The 27,416-nt window shown below is 45.2% G+C and overlaps 1 protein-coding gene across 1 annotated transcript in view; it reads right to left on the reverse strand.

Annotated features, from left to right (window-relative positions):
• Positions 1 to 537: 537 nt before the first annotated feature.
• LAMTOR1 (late endosomal/lysosomal adaptor, MAPK and MTOR activator 1) overlaps positions 538 to 27,416 on the reverse strand; it is a 35,343-nt gene continuing 8,464 nt past the window's right edge. Inside the window, exons 2-5 of the mRNA XM_030199977.1 lie at positions 12,620 to 12,768; positions 11,566 to 11,643; positions 6,987 to 7,113; positions 538 to 1,641 (exon numbers count right to left, since the gene is read on the reverse strand). Of these exons, the coding sequence (XP_030055837.1) occupies positions 1,549 to 1,641; positions 6,987 to 7,113; positions 11,566 to 11,643; positions 12,620 to 12,768 (447 nt within the window). The 3' untranslated portion in view covers positions 538 to 1,548. The remainder of the gene's footprint in view (positions 1,642 to 6,986; positions 7,114 to 11,565; positions 11,644 to 12,619; positions 12,769 to 27,416) is intronic.

Genomic DNA, 27,416 nt, shown 5'->3' on the forward strand with positions numbered 1-27,416 from the left:
GCTCAGCTGATCTGCCTGCTACGGAGATGTAAGTTGAATAGCGAAGAGACGGGCCGGATGGAGGGGTGGCGGCAGCGGCGACTCCGGGGGGGGGGAGGGCACCAGTAGCGGCAACCTCGGGGGGGGGGGGGAGCGGTGGCGACCTCAGCGGTTCCCTCCCCTTCGCGCAGTTTCCCTCTCTGTCCCGCCCCCCGTCATCACGTATTGACGCGGGGGCGGGACAGAGAGGGAAGTCTCTACTGCGCATTTGCAAGTGAGTATGGTCACTCGCCGTTTATATGTTTGTTACTCACCTAGGATGTAGGACCGTGGGGGCAATAAAATGTTTACATAAAATACTTTCTGTGTGCCGTGAGTACGAGCAGCACTAGATTTTAAAATTTAAAACTTAACATTGTTGCCCCTTTGGTGTTCAACGCATTTAATCTTTTTTTTTTTTTTTTTAACTGCACCAAGTATGAGTTTTCTTACATGTAGAACAAGGAGGCTAAATTTGCTAAAGATCTAAATAGACTCCATAAAAAGCACACACTAAAATAAAATATTGATGAATATATTTATATACCGTGCCAGGAAAAAAAAAAAAAAAAAGCCAACCCTTTGAACATGTAAAATTGCAGGTTCTTAGAAAGTACAAACTGGTAACTGTTTAATATCTCACATTCACAGACCAACAGTGCTTCCAAAGCAGGTCAAAAACTTAAAATTTCATGTTAGCAAGCGATCAGCTCCAAGTGTCCCAATGATAAACAACCTCTGTGATTTACTAATTAGTGCTTTTGGGTCACGATGATTTCCACTTGATAGGACAAATTCTTACACATCGCTTAGAGTTAGGGATGGGCTAAAGTGATTCAGGCTTGCAGGTCGCTGCCGCTTCCTTCCCAGCTCCCCTTGTTCAAACCTCATGCAAAACTGTGTTTTACATTTAAAATGTTTGAACAGAACACGCCTTGAAGTGCTACAGGGTATCATGCTCGTTTGAACAAATAAAAATGAATGCAGAAAATTATGCTGTACTACCCTGTTATATGATGGCTGTACGAAACCAGCTAGATTCTCTGTTTAAAATGAAAAAAAAAAAAAAAACTGACTCCCTCAGAAATAAAGAGCTAGGTTCTGATCTGCCTCCAGAGATGGTGGATTGTTTCCTACAGGAGCGTAAACCGAAGTCTGTTTTAGCCAGTCCTAGATTAAAATACTGCATGTGCCTGATCAGAGAAGAGGCAAACATCCATTCTGTCCTCTGACTGTAACACCTGCTGCTGAAGAGGCTGCACACGAAGTCCTCCTCGCTGCCGTCGGGTGTCTTCGCGCTCCTCAATTTATCACCGCCGACTGCAAGAGGAGAGGGAAGTCCTTGGAACAGGTCCGGGTTACAAAACAGCAGCAGCAGGTTTTAGTCACGGAGCTAGTTGTCATGTTTGAGATTAGTGACAAACTGTGGTATCTGTACAAGTTTCCAAATGGCCAGATGCCACATTGAAAGAAAAGGAATGAGAGAAGGAAAGTGGGGAGGGGGAGGGGAAGAGGAAAGGTGGGGTGGAATCACGGGATACCGAACTGTACAACCAAATCTTCTTTTGCATCCACTCGGATCTGAGAAAGTGCACTGAAGGCATAAGCAGCTATCTTTGAAACCTGAAAGGATGAGAAAAAAAAAAAGAAAAAGTTATTAGATAAGTGAGCGAGTGAAATGTTACCAGGACTAGGACTAGGGGGCATGCGATGAAACTACAGTCTAGTAAATTTAAAACAAATCGGAGAAAATGTTTCTTCACCCAACGCATAATTAAACTCTGCAATTCGTTGCCGGAGAACGTGGTGAAGGCGGTTAGCTTGGCAGAGTTTAAAAAGGGGTTAGACGGTTTCCTAAAGGACAAATCCATAAACCGCTACTAAATGGACTTGGGAAAAATCCACAATTCCAGGAATAACATGTATAGAATGTTTGTACGTTTGGGAAGCTCGCCAGGTGCCCTTGGCCTGGATTGGCCGCTGTCGTGGACAGGATGCTGGGCTCGATGGACCCTTGGTCTTTTCCCAGTTTGGAATTACTTATGTACTTATGTACCAGGATCTACATCAATGGAGGCATTTAGCCAGTCTGGGTTTCACTGCAAGCAGTCTCCCATGCATATTCATTGGTTATCCGGAAAAGCAGACTGGCTAGGTAGCCTCCAGGATATTGCTCTACAGAACTAGTGCATCTCAGATTACAGAAACAGACCATCAGGCTACTTCAGATCCCTTCCCAGAATCTGGCTCACAAGTATACAAACCTTCACCCAATACAATGTAAGTGCAGAACTAGAAATACAAACATGCAGGTAAAAACTGAAGTGGAAACCCAGAAAAATAAGAACAGAAATGCAGCGCAATAGCACTGAAAACCAAATTCTTCCCACAAAAGAACATGCAGGAAAAAATTCTGCACCATCTCAGGAGAAATGAAAGAAACCAGGGCTCTGGCAACAAAATAGACTGGATCCTTCTACCAGGCCAAAAATTTAACAGACCAGAAGCAAAACTTGAGAACCTTCTTTAATTCTCTTTCCTTTTACCACTCAATGTATCTGGCAAATAAATGCCAAAATTGTTAAATCTGAAAAACAGAGACAGAGAAAAATGAAAAAGGATAAGCAAGAAGCAGCAACAGACGTGGAACATACATAAAGAATTGCTTTTCTGAATTTACAGTCATCTCTCCTCTCTGCTGATCATACGCACTTAAGTTCTGCTCAAACTTTCTGAACAAAATGTGTTAAGTCTGGGCACTGCTACAGCTGGGGATTCATTCTGTGCAGCAAAAGAGCTGAGTGAAAAACAGCAAAGCCCAGAGGCAGCAAGGAAAAAAGAGAAGTGGATCACAGAGTGAGAAAAGATCAGTATCATAAACAAAGGGGAAGCGAGAGGAAAGGGTCAGGCACAGAGAAAGCAGACATACATAAGATTAAGACGCAGAAAACAAAGGTCCACTTCAATTATTTTCTTTATAATGTGCATCAAAAAAAATAAATCCATAAGGCCAACTTACAAGCCCGGCAGCGGGAAGAGAAATATCTGGGTTCTATTCCCAGCTGTGGTTCATGTTCATGAAGCCAGCAGTAGTTGGGGATAGTGCACCTGTAGTGACTGCAACCAGATATCACTACCACCCACTTGGGTAACCCAAGATTACACATGTGCCAAGCTACAGAAGAAGACACAAGCCCGTGGCTCTCATAAGAACATAAGAGTAGCCAATAGTCCATCTAGCCGAGTACTCTGCTTCCAACAGTAGCCAATCCAGGTCACAAGTACCTGGCAGAAACCCAATTAGTAGCAACATTCCATGTAGAACCCCAAAGAACAGCATTCTCCCGTTCCTACCCACAAAAGGTTGGCCTACATTAACCAGCTTATGTGTATGTATCACCGTCAGCACTTTCTACACTGCCTATCTGGATGATGACAATGAATATACAGACCCGGCGATTAAAGAAATGCCTCATTGCAGGGTTAAAAAAACTGTCACATTTCAAACAAAGCATAAGTACTTCCAGTTTCCTTCATCCTAGTGATTTGCGACTCTACCGTGTACGATTTTAAACACACTGTACCATGACCTGCTTTTCATGGATGCCTCCACCTTCATCTGCCACTGCTCAACATCCCCACAGTCATGTGATCGGGCTTCCTTGCACCATCTGAGCATCTGCTGCCACCTTCTGAAGTTGGAGCGGGCTGCCCTCCACTGCCATCAATACAGCATTTTAAGGATCCACATCGTTCACCCTGGTTCACCTGCACACTTCGCCACTGCACCAGCCTCCTTAGCAGCTCGATTCACTCACAGATATCACTCATACCTCTGCAGTGGCTCAACATACTACTGCTCCAAATGGCAATTCTTTCTACTGCCCTTCTAGCAACCTTGTCACTACCAATACTGGCCAACTCCTTAGGACATCCTTGCCAAGCATTATAAATAGCACCAGGTAATATTTAGAAAGGAGAAATTAGGTCTTACCGGAGTATTCCGTGGATATCAATTCTTGAATATCCGGATGCATTGGGAAGGCCTTAGAGGGCCCACTCAGCACTTTTGTGGGCCCCGACAGCTGTGAATCAGAAGGACCCCCCCCCCACACCGGTTCCGAAATTGCAAGAAGCGCCAAGGACTCCAAAATCAATACTCTCAACTCGTCCTTTTGGAAAAGCCGGAGCAGCCGAGGTCATCCCCGTCTCCCGAGGGGAGTTCTCCCTCCTCCAAACGCTCCAGGACCGAAGGGCCCGCTGAGGACGTGGACTCTACATCCGACCCTGGTGATCCCGGGGAAACGCATTCCAAGGGGTCATCCAGCACACCTGGCTGAATCCTCTTGGGTGGAAGGGGGGGGGGGGGGCTAAAACCGATTCCCCCCCCCCCCCCGCTTCAATAAGAAAGCCTGATGGAGCAAAAAGATGAACTCAGGAGAAAAGGGAACCCCCTGAGCAGGCAAGACTCCTACAGCGACAGCCGCACTTTCTGCTACAGGCAGGGAAGGGAATAAAATGGCCGATGTTCCCGCCTCCACCAAGGGGGAACCGCCAACAGCTCTTCCAGGGGAATTGGGCTGACACTCAAAGTCTGACTTCCCCGGGAAGCTCCACCCGACTCCCCTCCTCTGCTCAGAGACACCGGCCTGCACGCTGTGCAGAGGTCCGAAGAGGAGCGTTGACCCCCACAGGACAAGCAGCACTTCACGCTCTCCGCAGAGTGACATGGTGCCGGTAATCAACCACCCGCTGTCGGTCCAACTCACCCCGGCGCGCTAACCAAGGTCCGCTTCCCCTCTACGCCATTCCTTTTCTCTTGTTCTTTATTTTTAAAAATTTTGTCAGCGCTAGCGCCGCACAGAAAAGGCGCGACAAGGGAAAGGGCGAGCCCGACTGCCACCGACAACGCTCCACTCATCGCCTGGACACTGCAATACGGAGGACACACTCACCTCCTCTCCTCTCCTGCCCCAACCGACACCGCCGGTTCAGGGCCACTCTGCACAAGAGAACTAAAGTGCCTCTTTTTTTTTTGGTTGCTGTACAGGCAGTGTAGAAAAGAGACTAGGGAGGGAAAATAGCCCCAGGTGGGAGGAAGACAGGGACCCAACACCACAAGGTATGTCTACATTTTCTTCAGGGAAGACTCCACTGGGAACCAATCACCAACCGGACCAGGAGACCCCAACTGCCTCTCAGAGACAAACGAAGTATGTCCATCCACCTGCTGGAGATAGAAGATACTGAGGAACTGGGTGGCTAGCACGTGGCTAAGTAGTGGGGCTCAGTTCTGGATTTCCTATCTCCACCTGCTGGTCGTTGGATATAACTACCCACTTGTCCTGGAATAGTGGGAAAGAATGTAATGGAAAAGATTATTTTGAAACAGAAACATACTGAGCCAGGAAAGGGAAGAAAATAGAAAATGCCGAGGAAATGGAAAAAGAAAAAACGAGACCCCGGGATTTAATTTAATTTGGCATTTATAACCCGCTTTACTGACAAGCTCTAAGCGGTTTACATTTAACATGTTGTATGTTATCAAAAGATTAGCTAAAATTAATAATAACTTACAGCGGAACTGTTCAGTATACAGTAAACATAGTAAATGACGGCAGATAAAGACCTTAGGGTCCATCCAGTCTGCCCAACAAGATAAACTCATTTACACGGTATGTGATACTTTATATATATTCTCGAGTTTGATTTGTCCCTGCCTTTCTCAGTGCATAGAGTGTAAAAGTCTGCCCAGCACTCTTCTTGTACTAAAATTTACACTCCAGCACATCCATATCTATTCAGTCACGATCAATATTACATTACATCTTATTAACTAGCTAGACATGGTTGAGCATAATTGTTTGTGTATGATCATATTTAATAAGAAACTTTAGTCTTTCGAAAAAGACAGTAATCAAGTATATAATCTCACGTTCATTGTTGATTTAATCTTGAATTGATAATGAATGTGACTGTTGGGCAGACTGGATGGGCCATTCAGGTCTTTATCTGCCGTCATTTACTATGTTACTATGAACTCATAGTCTATAATGTAGACCCTCCACCATTTTTATCGGGACAAGTTTAGGTTCTGTGTGAGTATTCTGCTAGGTTTGGCAGGTGGTTTTGTGTTTCGTCTTCCGTGTTTTGTACAGATGTGGGGGCTAAGTTTTCCTGAGGTTGAGCCAAAGCGTTTCTGGAATAACCACGTTTTAACTGAGTGTCTGAAATGCAGATAGTCTGTTATTAATCTTATGTCTCCTTTGCCTGTAATTGTCACGTTGTGAGTTTTCTTTTTTCGGCATTCTTGTGAAGTTGGTATAACCAGTTTGATTTCCTTTAAGGATCTTAGGGTTCTTTTGGGTCGATGTAGTTGGACGAGGTGCTGAATGTAGGATGATGTGAGGCCATACAGATAGCTTGAATTCTATTCTTGCTTTAATGGGTAGCCAGTGTAGTTTGATGAGAAATGGTGTAGCAAGATCAGACCAGCGACCTCCTCGGGGACACAAGACAGGAGTGGGATGAGAAAAATGGAGAGAAAAGATTGGAAGAAGAAAGTGGCAAAGAATAAGGAAATATACTGAGGTGAAAGGAAGGGGAGAAAAGATCGTTACCATTTTCATCTTGCCTTGCCAATGACAAGTTTGGGAACTCTTGCTCCCCCACCCTCCACTGGACCTTACTTCTCTTCTGCCCAACTGTTTTAATAAATATTTTTTATCCTCCTGTCAAACCAAAATAAACTGATACATTTTCCACTGATTTTCTGCGAAGTTTGATCAGTTTGTAACCAACACAAATTCCCAAGAAATTAAAAATAAAAAAACCCCAAAAGAATACATGTACACATATACCACAAAACACCGACTGAATTTCTTCCCCCTCAAAGGGGGATGAAATGAAAGTTCTGCCTGACATGTTGCTGAAGAGCTCAGGTTCGAGCCTCAGTGCGTCACACGAACCTGTTGAATGTCTGTGAAGGACACAGGCTCACTGGCGAGCACCTGGTGTGGCTGGCTGGTGAGGGAAGGCAGCGGCGGCAGCTTCTTCCAATGGGACAGACTGTTACTGAGCACTACCAGCCGTGTGCTGCGGAAAGAGAGAGAAAGAAGAGACATGGAATATGACAGTGGCTCAGGCCTAGCCTGCCCTAAGTCTTTCCTCAGCTGCTACTACTAATCATTTCTATAGCACTACTAGACACATGATATGCAGTTACTCTCTTGTCCCTAGAAGGCTCATAATCAAACTTTTTGTACCTGGGGCAATGAGGGTTAAGTGACTTGCACAGAGTCACAGGGAGCTGCAGTGGGAATTGAACCCAGGTCACCAGGATCAAAGTCCACTGCACTAACCACTAGGATACTCCTCCAGTAGCAACATTCCATGTAGAATCTCAAATAGGGAAAGGGAAATGGGACTCGATATACTGCCTCTCTGTGGTTTTTGCAACTACATTCAAAACGGTTTACATAGAATATACAGGTACTTATTTGTACCTGGGGAAAATGGAGGGTTAAGTGACTTGCCCAAGGAGCTGCAGTGGGAATTGAACCCAGGTCACCAGTTCAAAACCCGCTGCACTAACCATTAGGCTACTCCTCCACTCAGCTGATCTTTATTCTTCATTTTGCTTGTCACTGGGAAGCTGTACAGTATGTCCCTTCCCCAAAAAGCTTACAGTCTAAATTGGTACCTGAGGCAAAGGGGGATAAATTGACTCACCCAAGGTTACAGAGAGTCAGCAGCAGAAATGGAACCCAATGTTCCCTAGTTCTTGCCCACAGCTCGCACTGGACCACTTCCCACAGGAGGTGAGTCTCTTTAAACTGAAAGGAAGCTCTGGAATGACGGGGTAGGATGAAGGTGAGAGGGGAGAAAATACTTCTTCATGGAAAGGGAGGTGGATGCATCGAACAGCCTCCCAGTGGAGGTGGTAAAGATGAAAACTGTATCTGAATTCAAGAAATCTCGGGACAGGTCCATAGGATCTCTAAGGGAGAGGAAAGGATAGTAGATGGCGTGGACAGGCAAGACTGGATAGGTGAAAAGTAGTGGCGATCCTAGCCTGCATGACACCCGGGGCGGATCACCGATGCGCCCCCCCCCCCCCCCCAGTGCACGCCGCTGGGGGGGGGGGGGGGGTGCCGCGGCATGTGCCTGTCAGCTGAGTTCGCTAACTTCGCTGCAGCTCCCTCTGCCCTGGCCAGAACAGGAAGTAACCTGTTCCAGGGCAGAGGAAGCTGCAGCGAAGTTAGCGAACTCAGCTGACAGGCGCGCGCCGCGGCACCCCCCAGCAGCGTGCACCCGGGACGGACCGCCCCCACTTTGGTACGCCACTTGGTCAAAAGGTCTTCTATCTGCTTTAGTTTTTCTCTGTTTCTAAATTAAACAGCTTGGCTATAAGTATACCAGCTGTGATATATGCCACAGCCAGCGTTTATAAAAACACAAATCACTTGCACGAGTACCTTGGAGGAAAAGCTCAATAGTTAGAATAGTGGGCTAAATACCAGGGGTGCCTGGTACAAATCCTTGTGATTTGGGGTATGTTGCTACTGCCTCAGGTACAGAATTAGACTGTTTGCTCTTAAGCAGGGAATGTAACTTGGTTCAAGTTCAGATCTAGAAAGGTGAGCAATCAAAACTCAAATCCAACCCAGCTAACAGTGGTCCTTTTCTAATCCTTCCCAAATATCTGACCTTTTCCTGGTCATCCTCTACACATATCTCCTTCTCACTCCTCAGTTTTTCTGTATTACCTCCAATCTGAATAAAAATACATTATATATATATTCCAGTTCTAGGCCCATCTCAAACCTTACAGTTTTTTTCTAAACGCACTGAAAAATGTGTTTTTGGTCACCTCCTTCTGCAGGGGTCAGTTTGGCCCCTCTTCTTTTTAATATTTTCTTGAACTCTATCTTTATTCTTATTAAAGACTTAAATATTACCATCTTTAACTATAAAAGACAACATTTTGCTTCTCTCTCTTCATGACCCTGTTTAGACTTTATTCAGATCCAATAATGCCTCAACTTAGTCATTGGATGGCTCCAGGATAAATTGCTTGGTCCTCAATCCAGTAAAATCTACTGGCTCCTGGCTTACTGGTTGCCCAGTTAAAAGTATCAGAATTCCTCTCGTAACATCCTTTAAATATCTCATTGTCTACCAACAGCTTAGGTTTGACCGACAGGTAGCTTTGAGTATAAAAACGCAGCTTTGACCATTCCATGCTGTTCACCCATTTCTAGATCCCTCTCCTGGCTTTATCTTACTACACGCTTTAGTCCTTCGGCGTTTGACTATTCTAATATCTATGTTGGCATTAACACTATTTCATTAAGAAACTTCAAACTGTGCAAAATACAGTTGTTTGTATTCTCTCCCGTGCCAAGAGACTTGATCACGTCACCCCACTTCTGATACATTCCCGCATGCCTCATGTTCAACCTATGAGTCCCGTCTCTCAATTCTATGAATATCGTTCACACTTGGTCTCCACCCGCCAATCAGCTTTCTTTTGTACAGCACCAGCACTCTGAATGCCCTCCCTAGACCACTACACTCAGAACCTTCGTCGCTATAGTTTAGGGCCGCTCTAAAGACCTACTTGTTTTAACAAGCGTATGGCCAACTGGCAGGGCTGGCTGCCCACTAAGAGGGCTGGGTCTCCCCCTTCCCCTCCCTTTTCCTTCTCTCTCTCCTCCCCTTGCAGTTTCTACTATCCTGTCCTGTTAATTGCATTACAGTTCCTTTCTGCCTCAATTATAGCTTTGTAAACCGCCTTGTGTCGCTACTCTGTAGGCAGCATATCAAGAAATTAACAAACACAGAGCCTGCAAATATCCAAGAACTTGACACCTACTATGCACATAGGGAATAAGGTGGTATGCCTTTCACAGAGGCGAGACAATCAGTATAAATAAGTCATATTTGTTCTTCTCTGTGAACGTAGACTACATCATGCTCTGCAAGGGATGTGAAGAAAACTCTTATACTGATGAGATCGCCCAGAAACTACACTTTACAATATACCTCCAAGAAAGAAAAGGATACACCACAGAGAATCACAAAGGGATATCTTGTCAGGCCTGACCAATCCATCAATGTCTGTACAGTAAGGATCCTAAGAGGTAAGGTTACCCAAGAATATAAAGAGTGAACAGACAGAGACCCTAAAACACACACACATGAAAGATCTGAAGTGTTTCTTACAAACCGTCTCTCCTCCCCAACTTATCCTGCACCTCTCACAACTCCAGCATACATGAAAACAAATGAACTTTATGAAGGGCACCTGAGGAAGTCTCTTCCAACCCCCTCCTCCATACCCTCAATAATTTCATTAAACCAATTCACAACTTTAGACAAAACAGATTGTAATCCACCCCGCAAAACTCTTTGCATACTCTGCCAACATACTACTACTACGAGATGCAAAGTATAATCCAAGAAGAATGAGATCATTTAGGAGGAACAAAATATCCCCAAAATAATATATAAAACAACACAAAATAAGACTCCACAAATCTGGGGCAGAAAAACCCCAGGCAACCTAGAGAGTACTGTCTGCCCCTGTCAATAGCCCAGGACAAAGGAAAGAATATCTGCTGTACAGAGAGAAGACACTGCCATCGCATCCTGGGGCACTGAAACAAAATTAAGAGTCTAACAAACACACACGCATCCAAAAACGTTAGGGCCAACGTTCAAGTTTTCCAAAATATTTCTCCACTCCTGTCCAATTAGAGAACATCAGAAGGTGAAAGACAAGGTTGGATCAGAATCAATTGGAGAATCTTAATCCTGGAAGCGTCAGAAACATTGTGAACACGGCCTTAAGCACTACTTCATCAGAATTTGCATGACAAACTCCAAGGGAAACACCTGACAAACATGCAAAACTTAGTCACCAAAGTATTCATTTAATCCACAACAGTTACCAACTAAATCTAGCGTTTACTTCTGCGTGCCGCTACAAATACAATCGTTTACTGCACCAAAAGCAGCTCTGCCTGTACGTAATCTTCTTATGAAGACTTTCAAACTGCAGGGAAATGTGAAAATCACTACATCACTTTTGCAGATCTCGCCTCTACTGCTCCAGGAAAACATGACAGGTCTGCTGAATGCTCATCTCAATAATGAAGACGACATCTGGCTTCTCCCTGAACGACTGTTGTCCCTTCTTCTGTACATAACAACTACACAAATCTCCAGCCCAAGGTTTTACAGCGTTTGCCAGATACACATTGATATCAATGGACAGAAACATTAACAATGAAAAATAACAGCGCATCGGCAAGGCCAATGCATTCACTATCATCATATGGAGAAGGTTCCAACAGATTTTAGCCAAATGTTTCACAGCTCCGAGATGCCTTAGGACGGAGCATCTCAAAGTAATACGGCCCCTCTGCAGCGCTTCAGAGCTCTGGATTTTGGGCTGACCTGTGGCCTTCCGATTTGTCCTACAACTTGCACACTCTTCTCTGCCTCTCTGTATTGGGGGTGATAGCAGAGATCCTACCTTACCTGTACTGTCTCGCCCTGTCCATGTACTCATGCTGTTCCATTCCCTGTGAATCTGCAGCGGAAACATCAATGATATTCCTGTGAAGGACGGAGAGAGAGTTGTTAGTGATTCTCCCACTCCACAGGAAACACCTCTCAGATACAGTACATCACAACACTTTAGACACACAGTACACCTACATTCAATGCACTTTCTACGATTTTATCACAACAGGATAGATCTTCTAATTGACTCTGAAATCTTTCACTGACGTACACCAATTCACCCCAGGGTTAAAGCGAGGAGGAGCAAAGAAAATGTATTTCTAAAATGGTCAGTGGTCTGTCAAAGCGTACGGGGACAGACTTAAAGATCTCAGTATATATACTTTGGAAGAAAGGCAGGAGAGGGGAGAGACGATACGAGACATTTGAATATCTACAAGGCGAGTCTCTTCCAATTGAAAGGAAGCTCTGGAACAAGGGGGCATGCGATGAAGGTGAAAGGGGACAGACTAAGAAGTAACCCGAGGAAATACTTCACGGAAAAGTGTGGTGAATTTGTGGAACAGCCTCCATGTGATGCTGATGGAGATGAAAACAGCATCTGAATTCAAGAGACTGGATAGGCCATATGGTCTTTATCTGCCTACATTTTTCTCTGTTTCTATGTAATGTGATTTCTAATGTTATTACTTCAGATGAAGTCACTTTTAGTGTGAGGGGTAACCCAGCAACACAGTTTGGCATTTGAACTGCAAAATGATCTTGCAAAGACACTCAAGAGACGAGGATAATAATAAATAGCATTGTTGAAACCAGTTAAAGCTGGGTTGTTGAGGTCTGTGAACAAGGAGTTGCTTCAGCAGCTGATGGAATTCAGACAGGTAACATTTGACATAAAGGGTAGGAGGGTACTGGTGCCATAGATTGGGGGTAGCTAGTGGTACTATAGAGAGAGGCGGGAGGCTACTGGTGTTACTGAAAGTCTTCTGTCTCTTCTGCTAGACAATCTAAAGAATAGGTCCAATGTCAGCCCTGAGAAAAAGCCCTGGAGCTCCCTCGTGGTACTCACAGTGCTGTCTTGGCCAGGATGGATGACAGCATGGCCTGCTCATCTGTCCGAGTAGAGGAAAGGTTGGGGTAATTTGGTTCAGCTCCATTTGTCACTTTATTTGAGGGGTTTGTGCCAGGATCCAGCAGTAGCTTCCGCTCTTCCCGGTCCTGAGAGAGAAAAATGCACAGTTATAGCAGTCTGAGTAGGACATGTAAATTTCCCAGACAGACAGACATACATACATGCTATCTATATATACACATACACAGAGAAAGAGAGAACTGTAAACTGGACATCGATCCAAGATGTGGCCCAGCTAAATTGGCTGAGCCAATTAGTGCCAATAACTGTCAACTGGCACGAATCTGAATTTATGCGAATATCTTGCAGAAACCTATGGAACTTTGAAAGGCTAAGTGCTTTGAAAATATGCCTCAATGTGTGCCTAAATGCCATTGCACACAACCCAAAAGGGGCGTGGCCATGGGAAGTGCATGGGTCGCTCAGGGGTGTTCCTAAAAGTTGTACATAGTATTACAGAATACCGAGGATGTGTGCCCAAGTCCTCAGCAGGCGTAAGTCCTGGCACTCAGTGCTGTTCTATGACGGGGGGAGAAGGGCTCATCTTTGAGTGCCTGTTACAGAATAGCATCGAGCGCCGTTTTTTCAGCACCATTCACTGGATGTAGCCCAATGTGTCCTTAAATCTTTCTCAAGTGATGAGGAACCACTGGCAATCATGCACTACTCTTGATATAAGAGGCTGGGACAACTGTTTCCTGCTACACGCACCCAGTTAAAGGAGATCCTCAAACTGAACAACCAGATATGCCTCCCGATTCATGCCAAGCCCCATCAGAGCTCAGGCAGGAGATCAGACACCCTTGGTTCACAACCCAGTGAAATACGTACCAACATATGCACACTAATATTAGGCATTTGCATGAATATATATACAGAACACTGATTTATTTTATGTGCAAAAGAATAACGGAGGGGTGCTTTTACAAAGGCATGCAAGTGTTTTTAGCACACGCTAAAAATAAGCATACACTAAACCCTATAGATGCCCATATATTCCTATGTCATTATACTCAGCTTCAACTTCACATAAAATACATCCTTATTCAAAACGTCATGGTCTAGTTAAGCAAAGATACTTTAATAGGATCGTCAGACCAGCGTGTCTGCCTCTGTAATGGCTAAAATGAGCCAAGCATGTTTCAAGGGCAGTACCGCAATCCTCACTGATCCTAATTTTTGGCTTTTTTATTTTTATATTATTCATAATTGAATATTATATTATTATAAGTGAATAATATAAAAAGAAAAAAGCTAAAAAAACCAAAAATTAAGGTTCAGTGAGGATTGCGGTACTGCCCTTGAAACATGCTTGGCTCATTTTAGCCATTACAGAGGCAGACACGCTGGTCTGACGATCCTATTAAAGTATCTTTGCTTAACTAGACCATGACGTTTTGAATAAGGATGTATTTTATGTGAAGTTGAAGCCAAGTATAATGAGATAGATTATTTAAGCACTCCCTTCACCATCAAACAGTTACATATGCCTAGTGAATACTCTGATCATATATTCCTATGGGCATCTCTAGCATTTAGAACGAGTTAATCATTAGTGCGCATTAAAAATGTTACCATGCCTTTGTAAAAGGACCCCTGAATATTAAAAAAAATGCCACATTCACAGAAATTGAAAAAGCAGTCCGTTGAGGGAAAATCTTATTGCGATCTGTATATTATACTGACATGCGCTGCTGCAGCAACGACCAAAATAATTATTAAAAGCCCTGCAAAAAACATTCAGCACCTAGGTATGACGTAAGCAATATCCAAAAGAGCACTGCAAAAATTAGACTGGGCCCAATTCCACCCGTACACCTTCCAAAGGAAAAAAAAAAAACAGAACAAGCATGCTACTGGAACCCTTTACCACGGATACAGGACCCATTAAGCACCTTTCTCTTGGGAGGGATGACCCTGGAATTGTGATCTCTCTGGATGGGACATACTGTAGGTAAAATGTAATGATTTGGTAAGAGAATCTTTGGTTCCTGGTACAGTTTCTCTGAAAACCAGCCTCTCACTGTGGCTTGGTGCTGAACTGAGACCTATTCCACAGTGTTTAGGAACCGTGAAAGGCTTTTAATGCACATCGGCAGGAGCTCTTGTGTTTCTGCAACCCTGTTGCTCCTCTCAGACTAATTAAGGAAGTACAAATAGTCCAGAATATGGCCTGTACGTTTAATGTATCAGGCTCGTACATAGGACAGAATTACTCCCCTCTTGATCGATCTGCAGTGGCTGCCGATCGATGCACGTATTTAGGTGTGCACATTCATTTTTGGAAATATTTTATGGCTGAGCTCCAATGTGCCTGTCTGAATAAGTAGAGTTGCCTTCTGAGAACTGAAAATTACGTGATACTATGACACTGCATTTGCCTTGCCAAAAAGCGGCAAATATAAATCCTTCTTTAACTCTAGTTTTTGGTTTCAAGCGCCTACTTGAAATTCTATTCCTAGACAAATTAGAAAGGTATGGAATTATTGAATTTTCAGGTTATCAATAGAAATCAAACAAAATAAAACATGGAAAAGAAAATAAGATGATACCTTTTTTATTGGACATAACTTAATACATTTCTTGATTAGCTTTCGAAGGTTGCCCAAATGTGCTAGCTGACAGTGTATATAAGTGAAAACATTCAAGCATTACTATGACAGTCTGACAGGGTGGGAGGATGGGGGTGGGTCGGAGGTATGCATGGGGACATCAAAGCATATCATTGATATTCTAACAGGATGGGTGTGGATAGGTGAGGGGAGGGTGATCAACAGAGACATACAGCTTTATGGTTTATAATGGGTTAGGAACCCCAGATCCTTGTTAAGTCCTTTCTGTTGGGTGTTAAAATATTCAATCATTCTGACTTCAAAGGTCTTACGTTCTTGTATGGTTTTAAAGTTACCTTTCAGGATTCTCACTGTGAAGTCACTGGTACAGTGTCTTGGTCCTGTAAAATGTTGACCAACAGGCGTGGAAACCCTGCTGGCACCAGTATTGTTCATATGATGTCTATGTAAATTGAATCTTGGCTAATCAAGAAATGTATTAAGTTATGTCCAATAAAAAAGGTATCATCTTATTTTCTTTTCCATGTTTTATTTTGTTTGATTTCTATTGATAACCTTAAGAGTGGACTAACACGGCTACCACACTCCTCTACTTAAGATTGAATTTTCAGGAAATTATTGAAAGACTATTTGCTTTGTGTATGGTGTACAGCGCTGCGTATGCCTTGTAGCGCTATAGAAATAAGTAGTAGTAATGTGCCTTGTAGAGAGGTGCCAGTTGGTTGTTTATACTGATCTGGTCGCTTTTAACATGTAATCCGCATAGAACTTACAAGGTGTTTGTGGAAAACTAGAATATTTGTAATGTAGTCCAAATGCAAGTTCATTTCTGCCAGACATGAGATAGTACAGCTTCAACAGCCTCATCTTTGTTTCTTCATTCCTCTAAGAAAAAAAATCCCTGGCATCTTTGGCAGGTTCTGGCCAGTTATTTCAGCTTTGTTACTTTTTCATCATCTCGTTAACTGGCATGCCTCCCACTTAGCCACCTAACCTCCCTTCAATCTGTTCAGAACTCTGCTGCACGTCTCATATTCCGCCAGAACCGATATACTCATATCACCCCTCTCCTCAGGTCACTTCACTGGCTTCCGATCAGATACCGCATTCAATTCAAGCTTCTCCTTCTTACCTACAAATGCACTCAGTCTGCTGCCCCTCACTACCTTTCTACCCTCATCTCCCCTTACGTTCCCGCCCGTAACCTCCGTTCACAGGATAAATCCCTCCAACTCCAGGCTCCGCTCATTCTGCCTCGTCTCACCCTATGCTTGGAACAACCTTCCCGAGCCCTTAAGCCAAGCCCCCTCCCTGCCCATCTTCAAGTCTTTGCTTAAAGCCCACCTCTTCAATGCTGCGTTCGGCACCTAACTCTTACCTTTCAGGAAATCCAGACTGCCCCAATTTGACTGCCCCTATCGGTCTGACTGTTCACGTGTCCTTTAGATTGTAAGCTCTTTGAGCAGGGACTGTCCCTCTATGTTAAATTGTACAGCGCTGCGTAACCCTAGTAGCGCTTTAGAAATGTTAAGTAGTAGTATGCCTTTTTTCTTGCAAGCACTTAACCTCCCATTTCAGACCTTCCCCCCCCCCCCCCCCCCCCCCCACAGCTCTTTATTTTGTTTTCGCTCTAATTTTGCCGCATCAGCGTTTCTCACCATGTCAGAGAAGCAGATGAGCAGCTTTAAGCTGTGCCCTGGGTGTGAACAGAAGATACTGAACTGACCTTTTGTTTGCGGAAAGGGCTTGGGGCAAGGACATGAGGCTTGGTCACAATCTGTGCGCAGTAGTTTGCCTTGAGCTGTTTGTGCCCAGACAGAAATTCAGCCCTAGGGCACTGGTGCCAACGAGACAAACAAATTAAGTCTCGAAGGATCGATCCCTCAACATCTTTGACTGTATGATCGAAGGACAAACCTGGGAGTTGAGACGAGTCTGAAGTAAGCTGAGAGTGAGCAAGAGAGACTCTGGATGTGAACACCGAGTTTGCAGAGCTGGCGTTACAGAGACATACAGATGTTTGAGTGTCTGCAGTGCAGACACAGAGAGCACAGAGCTTCGGAAGCTCCGAACTGCCCAAAGTAAAGGAGTCATTACATCAATCAAAAAAAAAAAAAAAAAGGAAAAAGGCAATCCACCCCAATATTAACAAAATTTCTTTGGTGTCTAGTGATCCTCCCAGCCCCGGATGGAATTGGGTAGCCACCATCCCACCCCCTCCCAACAAAACTACTGCCTGGGGTCTAGCAGCCCCCCTCCCCCCAAACAAAAAACCCCGAATTTTAATTTTTCTTTTAAGTCCCTGGAGTCTAGTGGCACCCACCCCCAACTCCCTTTACCAAGCCCTCTCCGGACCTCCAGATCTTGAGCACAGGAGCAATGCATACTCGCGTCTATCTCTGGAACATCATTTCCAAAATATAGCAGACTGGCCCCTGCCTGGAAATGATGGCCTGGAGGCAGAAGCGAGTGGGCATTGCTGTCCAGGGGTCTGGGGTAGGCAAGGAAAGGGGTCAGGTTGCCACTAGATAACAGGGAAACAGTGTCTGCCTCTAACTCTTCCCATCCATTCCTCTGTCCCAGTTTCTTTCGCACTAACTAGGTAGCAGAGCAAGCAGCAGGAATCAGTCCATTTGCTCCCGACCTGTCACCTGTTAAATATGTAGCTTGTATTTATCATGACCACTTTAAATACTAATGGGCACAAGGTCTGCAGGATGCACTGCTTTTACAGTGAGATGGTGGGGCATTGAGGAGTGGGCCCACAACAAAGGCAAGCACAGTGATTGGGTCACCTAAAATGTTGCCACCCTAGGCACTTGCCTAATTTGCTAGGTGGTAAGGTCTGCCCTGAGTCCCAGCACAGGAGCAGGCCAGGGTCTAGTCCATCCCATGTACCCTGTAAACATGCCTAACAATTCATGCAGCAGATAATAGCTGCTAGGTTCTACTGCAGGGCAAGGGTTCAGAGGACTTCCTCTCCCCAGCCAATGTCTCCTGCAGACACAACCCTTGATTCATACAAGAGAAATCTGACCACTAGCCTATGTTCTCTGTGGCCAGAGGGGGCAGTACCACAGTATTGTATGGCATAACCTGATCAGAGACTACAACTACCAGTAAGAGAGCTAAGACTGTGACCTGACATGGTTGGCATTCCATAGCAGGAAACCTTCTCACAGCTTCTCCTTAAAAATGGTCATTTCCTATAGAGATATGCAAGTCATATAGCAGACAGAGAGACAGGACACAGATGCGGGAGAGGGGGGTGCCGTCAAGTACAAAATATACTGGGGGAGGGCTGCACAGACAGAATGCAGCAGTGGAACAAACAGCACTTGAAATCTACTACTACTATTTAGCATTTCTATAGCGCTACAAGGCGTACGCAGCGCTGCACAAACATAGAAGAAAGACAGTCCCTGCTCAAAGAGCTATGTAATAAAAGTGAGCCAAGTATAGGACAATCAAGCCATTGTGACATCACTGATGAGGTTGGCTCTTATTGGTGGCCTGAGGCATTATGACATCACAATATCACCTCTGATTACAAGAGACTACTACTACTACTATTTAGCATTTCTATAGCGCTACAAGGCGTATGCAGCGCTGCACAAACATAGAAGAAAGACAGTCCCTGCTCAAAGAGCTTACAATCTAATAGACAAAAAATAACTAAAGTAAGCAAATCAAATCAATTAATGTGAACGGGAAGGAAGAGAGGAGGGTAGGTGGAGGCGAGTGGTTACAAGTGGTTACGAGTCAAAAGCAATGTTAAAGAGGTGGGCTTTCAGTCTAGATTTAAAGGTGGCCAAGGATGGGGCAAGACGTAGGGGCTCAGGAAGTTTATTCCAGGCGTAGGGTGCAGCGAGACAGAAGGAGCGAAGTCTGGAGTTGGCAGTAGTGGAGAAGGGAACAGATAAGAAGGATTTATCCATGGAGCGGAGTGCACGGGAAGGGGTGTAGGGAAGGACGAGTGTGGAGAGATACTGGGGAGCAGCAGAGTGAGTACATTTATAGGTTAGTAGAAGAAGTTTGAACAGGATGCGAAAACGGATAGGGAGCCAGTGAAGGGTCTTGAGGAAAGGGATACTATGAGTAAAGCGACCCTGGCGGAAGACGAGACGGGCAGCAGAGTTTTGAACCGATTGGAGAGGGGAGAGGTGACTAAGTGGGAGGCCAGCAAGAAGCAGATTGCAGTAGTGTAAACGAGAGGTGACAAGGGTGTGGATGAGGGTTTTGGTAGAGTGCTCGGAAAGAAAGGGGCGGATTTTATGGATGTTGTAAAGAAAGAAACGACAGGTCTTGGCGATCTGCTGGATATGAGCAGAGAAGGAGAGAGAAGAGTCAAAGATGACCCCAAGGTTTCGAGCTGAGGAGACAGGGAGAATGAGAGAGCCATCAACAGAAATAGAAAACGGAGCGGAGGCCCTGAGTGGATCGGGGTGGACCTGGGTGTCACCCCGGAGAAGGCTGTAAGGATATGCAGATGAGCTGCAAGTCCTCCACAGCACCTGAAAGGCAGCCGGTGGTAGAGGTGGGCACCTCTCAGCTGAGGAAAGGCTTACCAGGGGTTAGGCCGAAGCCAGCATTCCTCCCCCTGAGGGTCACCTGATCTCCAAATGTGCTGTCTTCTGGGTTAAGTGACCCGAGCTAACACTCCCTGAGCCTCCCCACAATCACAAGTATCAGCTTATCAGCTGATAAGCAGCAGGAATCACATGGCCTCCATCACTAGCTTATACAGCTCTTTTACAATTTAGCTAGCCCTGGATGTCTTCTTTTATCTAGTGGTCTGCAAAGCCAAAGTGCTACATACCAAACTCCTGCATGTCAAGCACCAGATTACAATGCTGGGCGGTGGGTAAGAGGCAACACTTACCAAGGCTTCCCATGCACAGTCACATCCAAGTGCCAGAATTACCCAGTAACCCACAATGTGCAAAGTAACAAGTTTGTTCTGTTCCCAGTTTGTATGTAGTTTGAAGTTGTCATCTTTTGCTCATAACAGACCTGAAAAAGGGAAAGGAAAGGGAACTGGGACTTGATATACCGCCTTTCGGAGGTTTTTGCAACTACATTCAAAGCGGTTTACATATATTCAGGTACTTATTTTGTACCAGGGGCAATGGAGGGTTAAGTGACTTGCCCAGAGTCACAAGGAGCTGCAGTGTAGTGCCTAGTGGTTAGTGCAGTGGACTTTGTGCCATCAAAAACTTGTTTAAAGGGGGAGGAAGTGACGTCATCAGACCGCATGGACGCTTGAGAGTGAAGCTCCCGCGATCCCACGGAGAAAACGAGCGATAAACCGGAGTCCACAGGGGCTGGAAAGTCAAAAAACAGCTAGGGGAGTACCCAAAAAGCAGAGCAATAGCACCATATGAGCGCAGCTCGAAAATCGGCGGACCTCTCGCGATTTGCTTTGTCCGGTGGTGCGGTAGCGGCTAAAAACAAAATGGCGGAGGTTCGGAAACCGAGAGACTCGGTAAATGGAGAAAAATCCAAACTTTCAGAGCAACCGGTGGAACAGCCGAAAGATAAGATATCTGATGAGGGAGAGTCTCCAAATATACAAACCTGGCTGCAAGATATTAGCGCGGACCTGAAAGCCCTACGGGCCGAAGTGGCGACGCTGGGAACTGACTTACGAGGAGAGATACGGGAGTTGGGCTCGCGTCTTGAGGATACAGAGTCCCAGGTAGAAGTCCATAGCGAAACGCTGGGAGCACTGGATCACCAGATTTCGGAGATGCAGGGTGAGCAACAACAACTACTGGACAAACTTGAGGACTTAGAAAATAGGGGCCGCCGCAGCAATCTGAGATTTCGCGGTATCCCGGAAACTCCTACTTATCAAAATTGTGAACAAGTAATCCAAAAAGTAGTTTGTGAATTGTTATTGGCAAGCGGAGAAGTTATGGAACCGGAATCGGTGCATTTAGACCGAGTGCACAGGGCGCTAGGTACTGGGCGCAATAATACACCTAAGGACATTATTGCTTGTTTTTCCAACTACAAGTTAAAGGAAAAGGTGTTGAATACGGCGCGCCAGACTCAGGAATTTAAGTGGGACTCATATGCCGTTGAAATATATCAAGACTTGGCAGCAGCTACTCTCAGACGCAGAGGAGAACTAAAGCCCTTCACCAGACACCTGAGAGACCTTAAAATACAATACAGATGGAAACATCCGTTTGCACTAGTCTTTTACAAAGATGGGAAACAACACCAAATAAGATCAATTTCTGAGGCCCGAGTGATTTGCCCAGAGGCTGTGGAGCCAGAAGCCCGGACAGAGGCAGACCCGAACAGAAAGATCAACCAACGCTCTCTCCCACCAAAATGGCAGAGAGTAGGAAAAGGCCATAAAAGGCTACAACGTCAACGATCTACTACACAGATTACATGAACTAACTAAAATACAGGTGGTGAGACTGTTACTTTTATCACAAATAGTGTTAATGTTGGTTTCAGATACTGCACATGTTAAGCAACTCTCCAGCCTTGGACGCAAGGTAGTTTGAGATATGTGTTACTTAAGGGATACGTGGGAAGCAGAAACGCGGTTCCTTCCTCACACTTAAACACTTACTGGTATATTCAGGGGTGTTCTGTAAGAAATTGGGGTTGATGTGGGAGGGGGGAGGGGTGTATATGTGGGAGAAGGGGATGGGAGGGAAGGGAATTGGTATGAAGCAAGATGACCATAAGCAGAGGGATGATGTCCAGTGTGTAGGCAGGGGCTTAAAATGGCACCTAAAATATTAAGTACTAATGGGAGACATTAAGTGTATGCTACTCAATGTACGAGGGCTAAATGTGCCTAGGAAGCGGCAATTGCTGTTTAGAGAGATGCAGAGGCTCAAAATAGATATAGGTCTGGTACAGGAGACTCATCTTAAAGCCCGATATGAATATCTGTGCAAACATAAGCAATATCCTTCTATATTCTTTGCTTCTAGTATTGACAACACGAAAAGTAAAGGAGTGCTGATAGCATTCCACGGGTCTAAACCCTGGGAGGTCAAGAAGGTGGTTAAGGATAAAGGGGGGAGGTATTTGTTAATTGTTTTTGCACTGGCAGGCAGAGTATATACTTTGATAAATGTATATGGTCCCAACACAAACCAAGGAGATTTCTTTGCAGAGCTAGATAAGGTACTCACGAGAAATATCGAAGGGTCCCTACTGATAGGAGGGGATTTTAATCTTACCCTCAATCCAACATTAGACAATACCTCTACTGACACAAACTATGCCAGACAAGATAGGCGGAAATTCTATGACTTTATAACACGCTGGCAATTAATAGACTACTGGAGACGCGAGAACCCTACACAGCGTGTTTACACTCACTTTTCTGCAGTACACCACTCCTCCTCCAGAATTGATATGTGGCTAGGTGATACCTCAATGTTGAATATAGTGGGGGACCATCTTATTTATCCATGCACTTGGTCGGATCATTCCACAGTGCTTTTACAGCTTAAGGGACAGGGACATGTCAGACGGCAACATAATTGGCGCTTAGATGACGCCTTGCTGACTGACCCCAATATTGTTAACCAATTGGAGCAACACATTAAAGATTATATTTTTTTCAACGACAACGGGGAGGTGTCCCCCACTACTGTCTGGGAAGGTTTTAAAGCAGTGGTGCGAGGTCACCTGATAGCCCTGCGGTCTCAGGCATGGAAGACACGCTGTGCCAAGGAGACCGAGCTACGCCAACAGTTAGTACAGACGGAGACGCTTATGCAACAGGAGACTGTTCAGAACCCCTCGAGCATTAGGCTGCGGGTGACAGACCTCCGCAACCAATTGCACGAATTAGAATTAGCAGATGTGGCAGAAAAACTACTAAGAGCGCGCCAATCGCACTTTGAATTTGGCAATAAGCCTAGCAGGCTCTTGGCCCACAAACTAAAACAACAGGTTAGCAGGAATCTGATAGGGGGTATACGAGACGCGGGGGGAACTGTGCATTCTGACCCTGAATTTCTTGAAGTGGCGTTCAGGGAATATTACATGGAGCTATATAGATCAGAATCTGAAGGTGGGATGGAAGAGGTTACAAATTTTCTGGCAGGCATTGAGCTACCTAGGCTCCCTGAGGTCCTAGACAACACCCTAGGGGCCCCTATTATGTTAGAAGAGGTGGAGCAGACGATTAAAGGTTTATCCCCTAATAAGGCCCCGGGTCCTGACGGATATACGAACAAATTCTATAAAATGTTTGGGAAATTAATAGCCCCCCTTTTAGTCAAGGTTTTCAATTCGATAGATGAGACTACGGGTCTGCCACCGACATGGAATTTGGCGACGATCACGGTCCTGCCTAAACCGGGCAAGGATCCTCAGCTATGCAGCTCATACAGGCCTATTTCACTATTAGGAGTAGACTATAAGATATTTTCAAAAATTATGGCCACTAGACTGCAGAAATATCTCCCACTGCTCATACATGAAGACCAGGCAGGGTTTGTGCAAAATCGCCAGACCTTTGATAATATAAGGCGTACTTTGCAAGTGTTACAAGGGGCACAAATAACTAAAACCCCGCTATGTATATTATCCCTAGACGCAGAAAAAGCTTTCGATCGGGTCAGCTGGCCATTTCTCTTTGCGATTCTGGAGAAGGCTGGTATAGGAGGGCGATTTGCAGAGTGGCTGCAAATAATATATAAGACCCCAACAGCAGCGGTACGGATAAACGGGACTTTAACTCGCCCCTTTTCCCTTTATAGAGGTACTAGACAAGGATGCGCGCTATCCCCCTTGCTGTTTGCTCTGGTGATGGAGCCGCTGGCAGCCAGGATTAGAGCAAACTTGAACATACAGGGCCTAAAGGGAGGGGGGATTGAAACCAAAATACTCCTGTTTGCAGATGACATCCTATTAATCCTTAAGGATCCCCTGACAGCTTTTCCAATTATTGGGGAAGAAATCTTAGCCTATGGGGCAGTATCAGGATTTAAAATTAACTTCAATAAATCAGAGGCACTCGATATACATTTACCCAGTGCGCAGTTAGAGTTGCTGAAGGCACAGTTCCCATATAAATGGGCTCGTAAATACATTAGATACCTAGGGGTTAATATACCTCGTCAATTAGAAGATATTTTTGACACCAATTTTCCTCATAAAATGCGAGAGATCTTTCAGGAACTGGAGAGGTGGGAGGGCTTGACCCTGTCATGGGCGGGCAGGGTTAATGCCATTAAGATGATAGTTCTCCCAAAGCTGTTATACTTGTTTATGGCCCTACCTATTGCCATACCACATACCTTTTTCAGGGGTTTACAGGGTAGAGTGTTCTCGTTTATCTGGAGGAGGAGGCCACCACGGGTTAGACGAGAGGTGATGTACCAATTTAGAGACAGAGGAGGGATGGGGGTTCCTTCCTTCTATACATACTATATAGCTGCACACCTGCGAATTTTGGCTATCTGGCTGAGGGATGCAGGAAAAATTTGGACATGTATAGAACAGAGCTGGCTGGAACCCTATCCGCTCAGAGCAGTACCATGGTTGCCAAAGCACACACTCAGAGAGCTTACCAAAAGGAGTCCCCCAATTCTCCAGTGGCCATTACAAACTTGGTGTAAGATACGGGAGCAATTTTTCCCAGAGCGGAAATACTTTAAACACTCATTTCTTAGATTTGCCCCCCAGTTTGGACCAGGAGTAGTGGATTTGGCTTATAGAGACTGGGAGGACATGGGTCTTTGCGAATTGGGGCAGATGTGTGAGGAAGGTCAGGTTCCTTCTTTCCAAGACCTATGTCAGGAGCATGAGCTTTCCCCTCTGCAAGCTTTTCAGTATTACCAGGCACGAGACTTTATACGTCGCAGAGCCTTGGAGGAGCTTAATCTAACAGAAACACAACTGGAGAAGGGATTGATGGGTGGTGGAGGAAGGGGGGGTATTTCCAGAATATACAAAGCGTTGTTGGCCCGCACCCACCCGGTAGAATTCTACACACAAAGATGGGAGCGAGCAATGGAGAACACATATGAGCCACTACAATGGGTTAGAGCGTTTAGGTCCCTGCTTAGAGTGTCAATATCCAGTGCAATGGTAGAAAACGGACACAAGATATTATATAGTTGGTATTATACGCCCAGCCGCTTGTTCAAGATATACCACTCGGGATCAGCTCTTTGTTGGCGGGACTGTGGTGAGGTAGGGGATATGCAGCACATATGGTGGTCTTGCGTACATGCCCGCCGATACTGGGAAAAAATTGTGGACTTTGTGCATTTGGTAACTGCTACAAAATACCAGCTGAAAATAGACTATTGTCTCCTACATTTTCGCCCGCCAGAGGCCAAAAAACATATCCACCAATTTGCTACGCAGGTGTTTGTCGCTGGCAAGCTGGTGCTGGCGGCATCATGGAAGCGACCTCGGCTACCAGAATTCCCGGCCGTGTTGGAAAAACTGAAACACATCCAACTGATGTCGAAGCTCACTGCACTACGCAATGGACACATAATACAACATCAGAGAATATGGGACTTATATAATACCTGGTCATCTGCTAACGCAAGCCAATAAAGACACATAATACTTAGCTCAAGAGGGGAAGGGGGAGGGGAGGGTGGGAGAGTCAGGGGACCTGGGACATGGTTAATACTTATTGTTAATAATTATAGCAGTTAAGCTTTCAGAAGAGTTATTCAGTTACAAGTACCTGTTGATGACATTTGTTTGATGGTATTGACTCTGTATGGCAATGAAAAATGACTAAATAAAAATAAAGCTGAAAAAAAAAAAAAAACTTGTTTAAAAAAATTATTAAACTTAATCCAATAGAAAAGGTATCAACTTACTGCCCTTTCTTTTGTTTTATTTCAAGGTAGGGTCTTTCAGGAAGGCGGACTTCAAATAGTGCTCTTTGGAGTGCATGGAACACCAAGTTGAGACCCCGCTCCGGACAGATAGTACAAACGGGTTGCTGTAGACCACACCTGGGTGTGAGACCAGAGATGAGTGCTGCAAACGGCCTCTGAAGCATGCCAGCTCTGCAACCTGAACCTTCAGTGTCCCAAGCACTAAACCCTTATCCAGGCTACATTTGAGAAAGGTCAACATGTGTGCCATCGAAGCCACAAAAAGGAGAAATGCCTGCCTCTGCACACCAGTTTTCAAATATTCTCCACAGAAGTAGAACGCTTCCTAGCCTGCAATGACCAAATCAGAATAACCCTTGCATCTTGTGTGCCCACTCAATGGCTGAACCATAAGGCCAAAAGTTGGACGGATCCTCCATCAGCACTGGCTCTTGTTGCAGTAAGAATTGGCCCTGAGAAAGCAGAAGAAATGGTTGGACATCCAGAAGATGAACCAAATCTATGAACTATGGCCTCTTTGGCCAACCTGTAGCCACTAGAATGACCTGCCCCTGGTGTAGGGCTATCCATCTGAGCACCTTGTTCATCACAGGGCCACAGTGGAAAAACATATAGCTCGAACTTCAACCACTCTTGAAGGAGAGCGTCAAGGCCTTGAGGGCTTTGGTCCTTGCGATGGCTGAAGAATCTGGAAAATTTGGCATTCTTGCTGGTAGCCATCAAGTCCACAAGAGGCAGTCCCCACTGCCACACTATTGCCTAAAACGCCTGTCTCATAGCTCTCACTCTCCTTGGTCTAAGGAATTCCTGCTAAGAAAATCACCTGCACATTCAGGGAGTCTGCAACGTGAGCCACCAACACAGGAGAAGCCTCTCCACCCAATTCATGAGCAAGGCAGCCTCTGCTGCCAGAGTGCTGCTGCGAGTCCCACACTTGTTGACATATGAGACAGCCATGGCATTGTTGGAGAATACCCGTACCAGAGCCGCTCTCAGAAGTGGTGCAAACACCTTCAATGCAAAGTGGATTGCCCTCAATTCCAAACGGTTGATGGACCACTTAGCTTCTGGCTGAGACAAGGAGGCATATTTTCAAAGCACTTAGCCTTCCAAAGTTCCATAGGTTTCTATAGAACTTTGGAAGGCTAAGTGCTTTGAAAATATGCCTGAAGGTCTCTTGTGCCGGGTGTGACTGATAATGTGCCCCCCCCCCCCCCCCCCCCAGTCAGATAGGTTGGAATCCATTGTCACCACTTCTCAATGTGTTATAGGCAAGGGAACCCCTTTGCTCACATTCTTCACTAA

Source organism: Microcaecilia unicolor, chromosome 4 (genome assembly GCF_901765095.1).
Source record: "Microcaecilia unicolor chromosome 4, aMicUni1.1, whole genome shotgun sequence".
NCBI classification, from domain to species: Eukaryota; Metazoa; Chordata; class Amphibia; order Gymnophiona; family Siphonopidae; genus Microcaecilia; species Microcaecilia unicolor.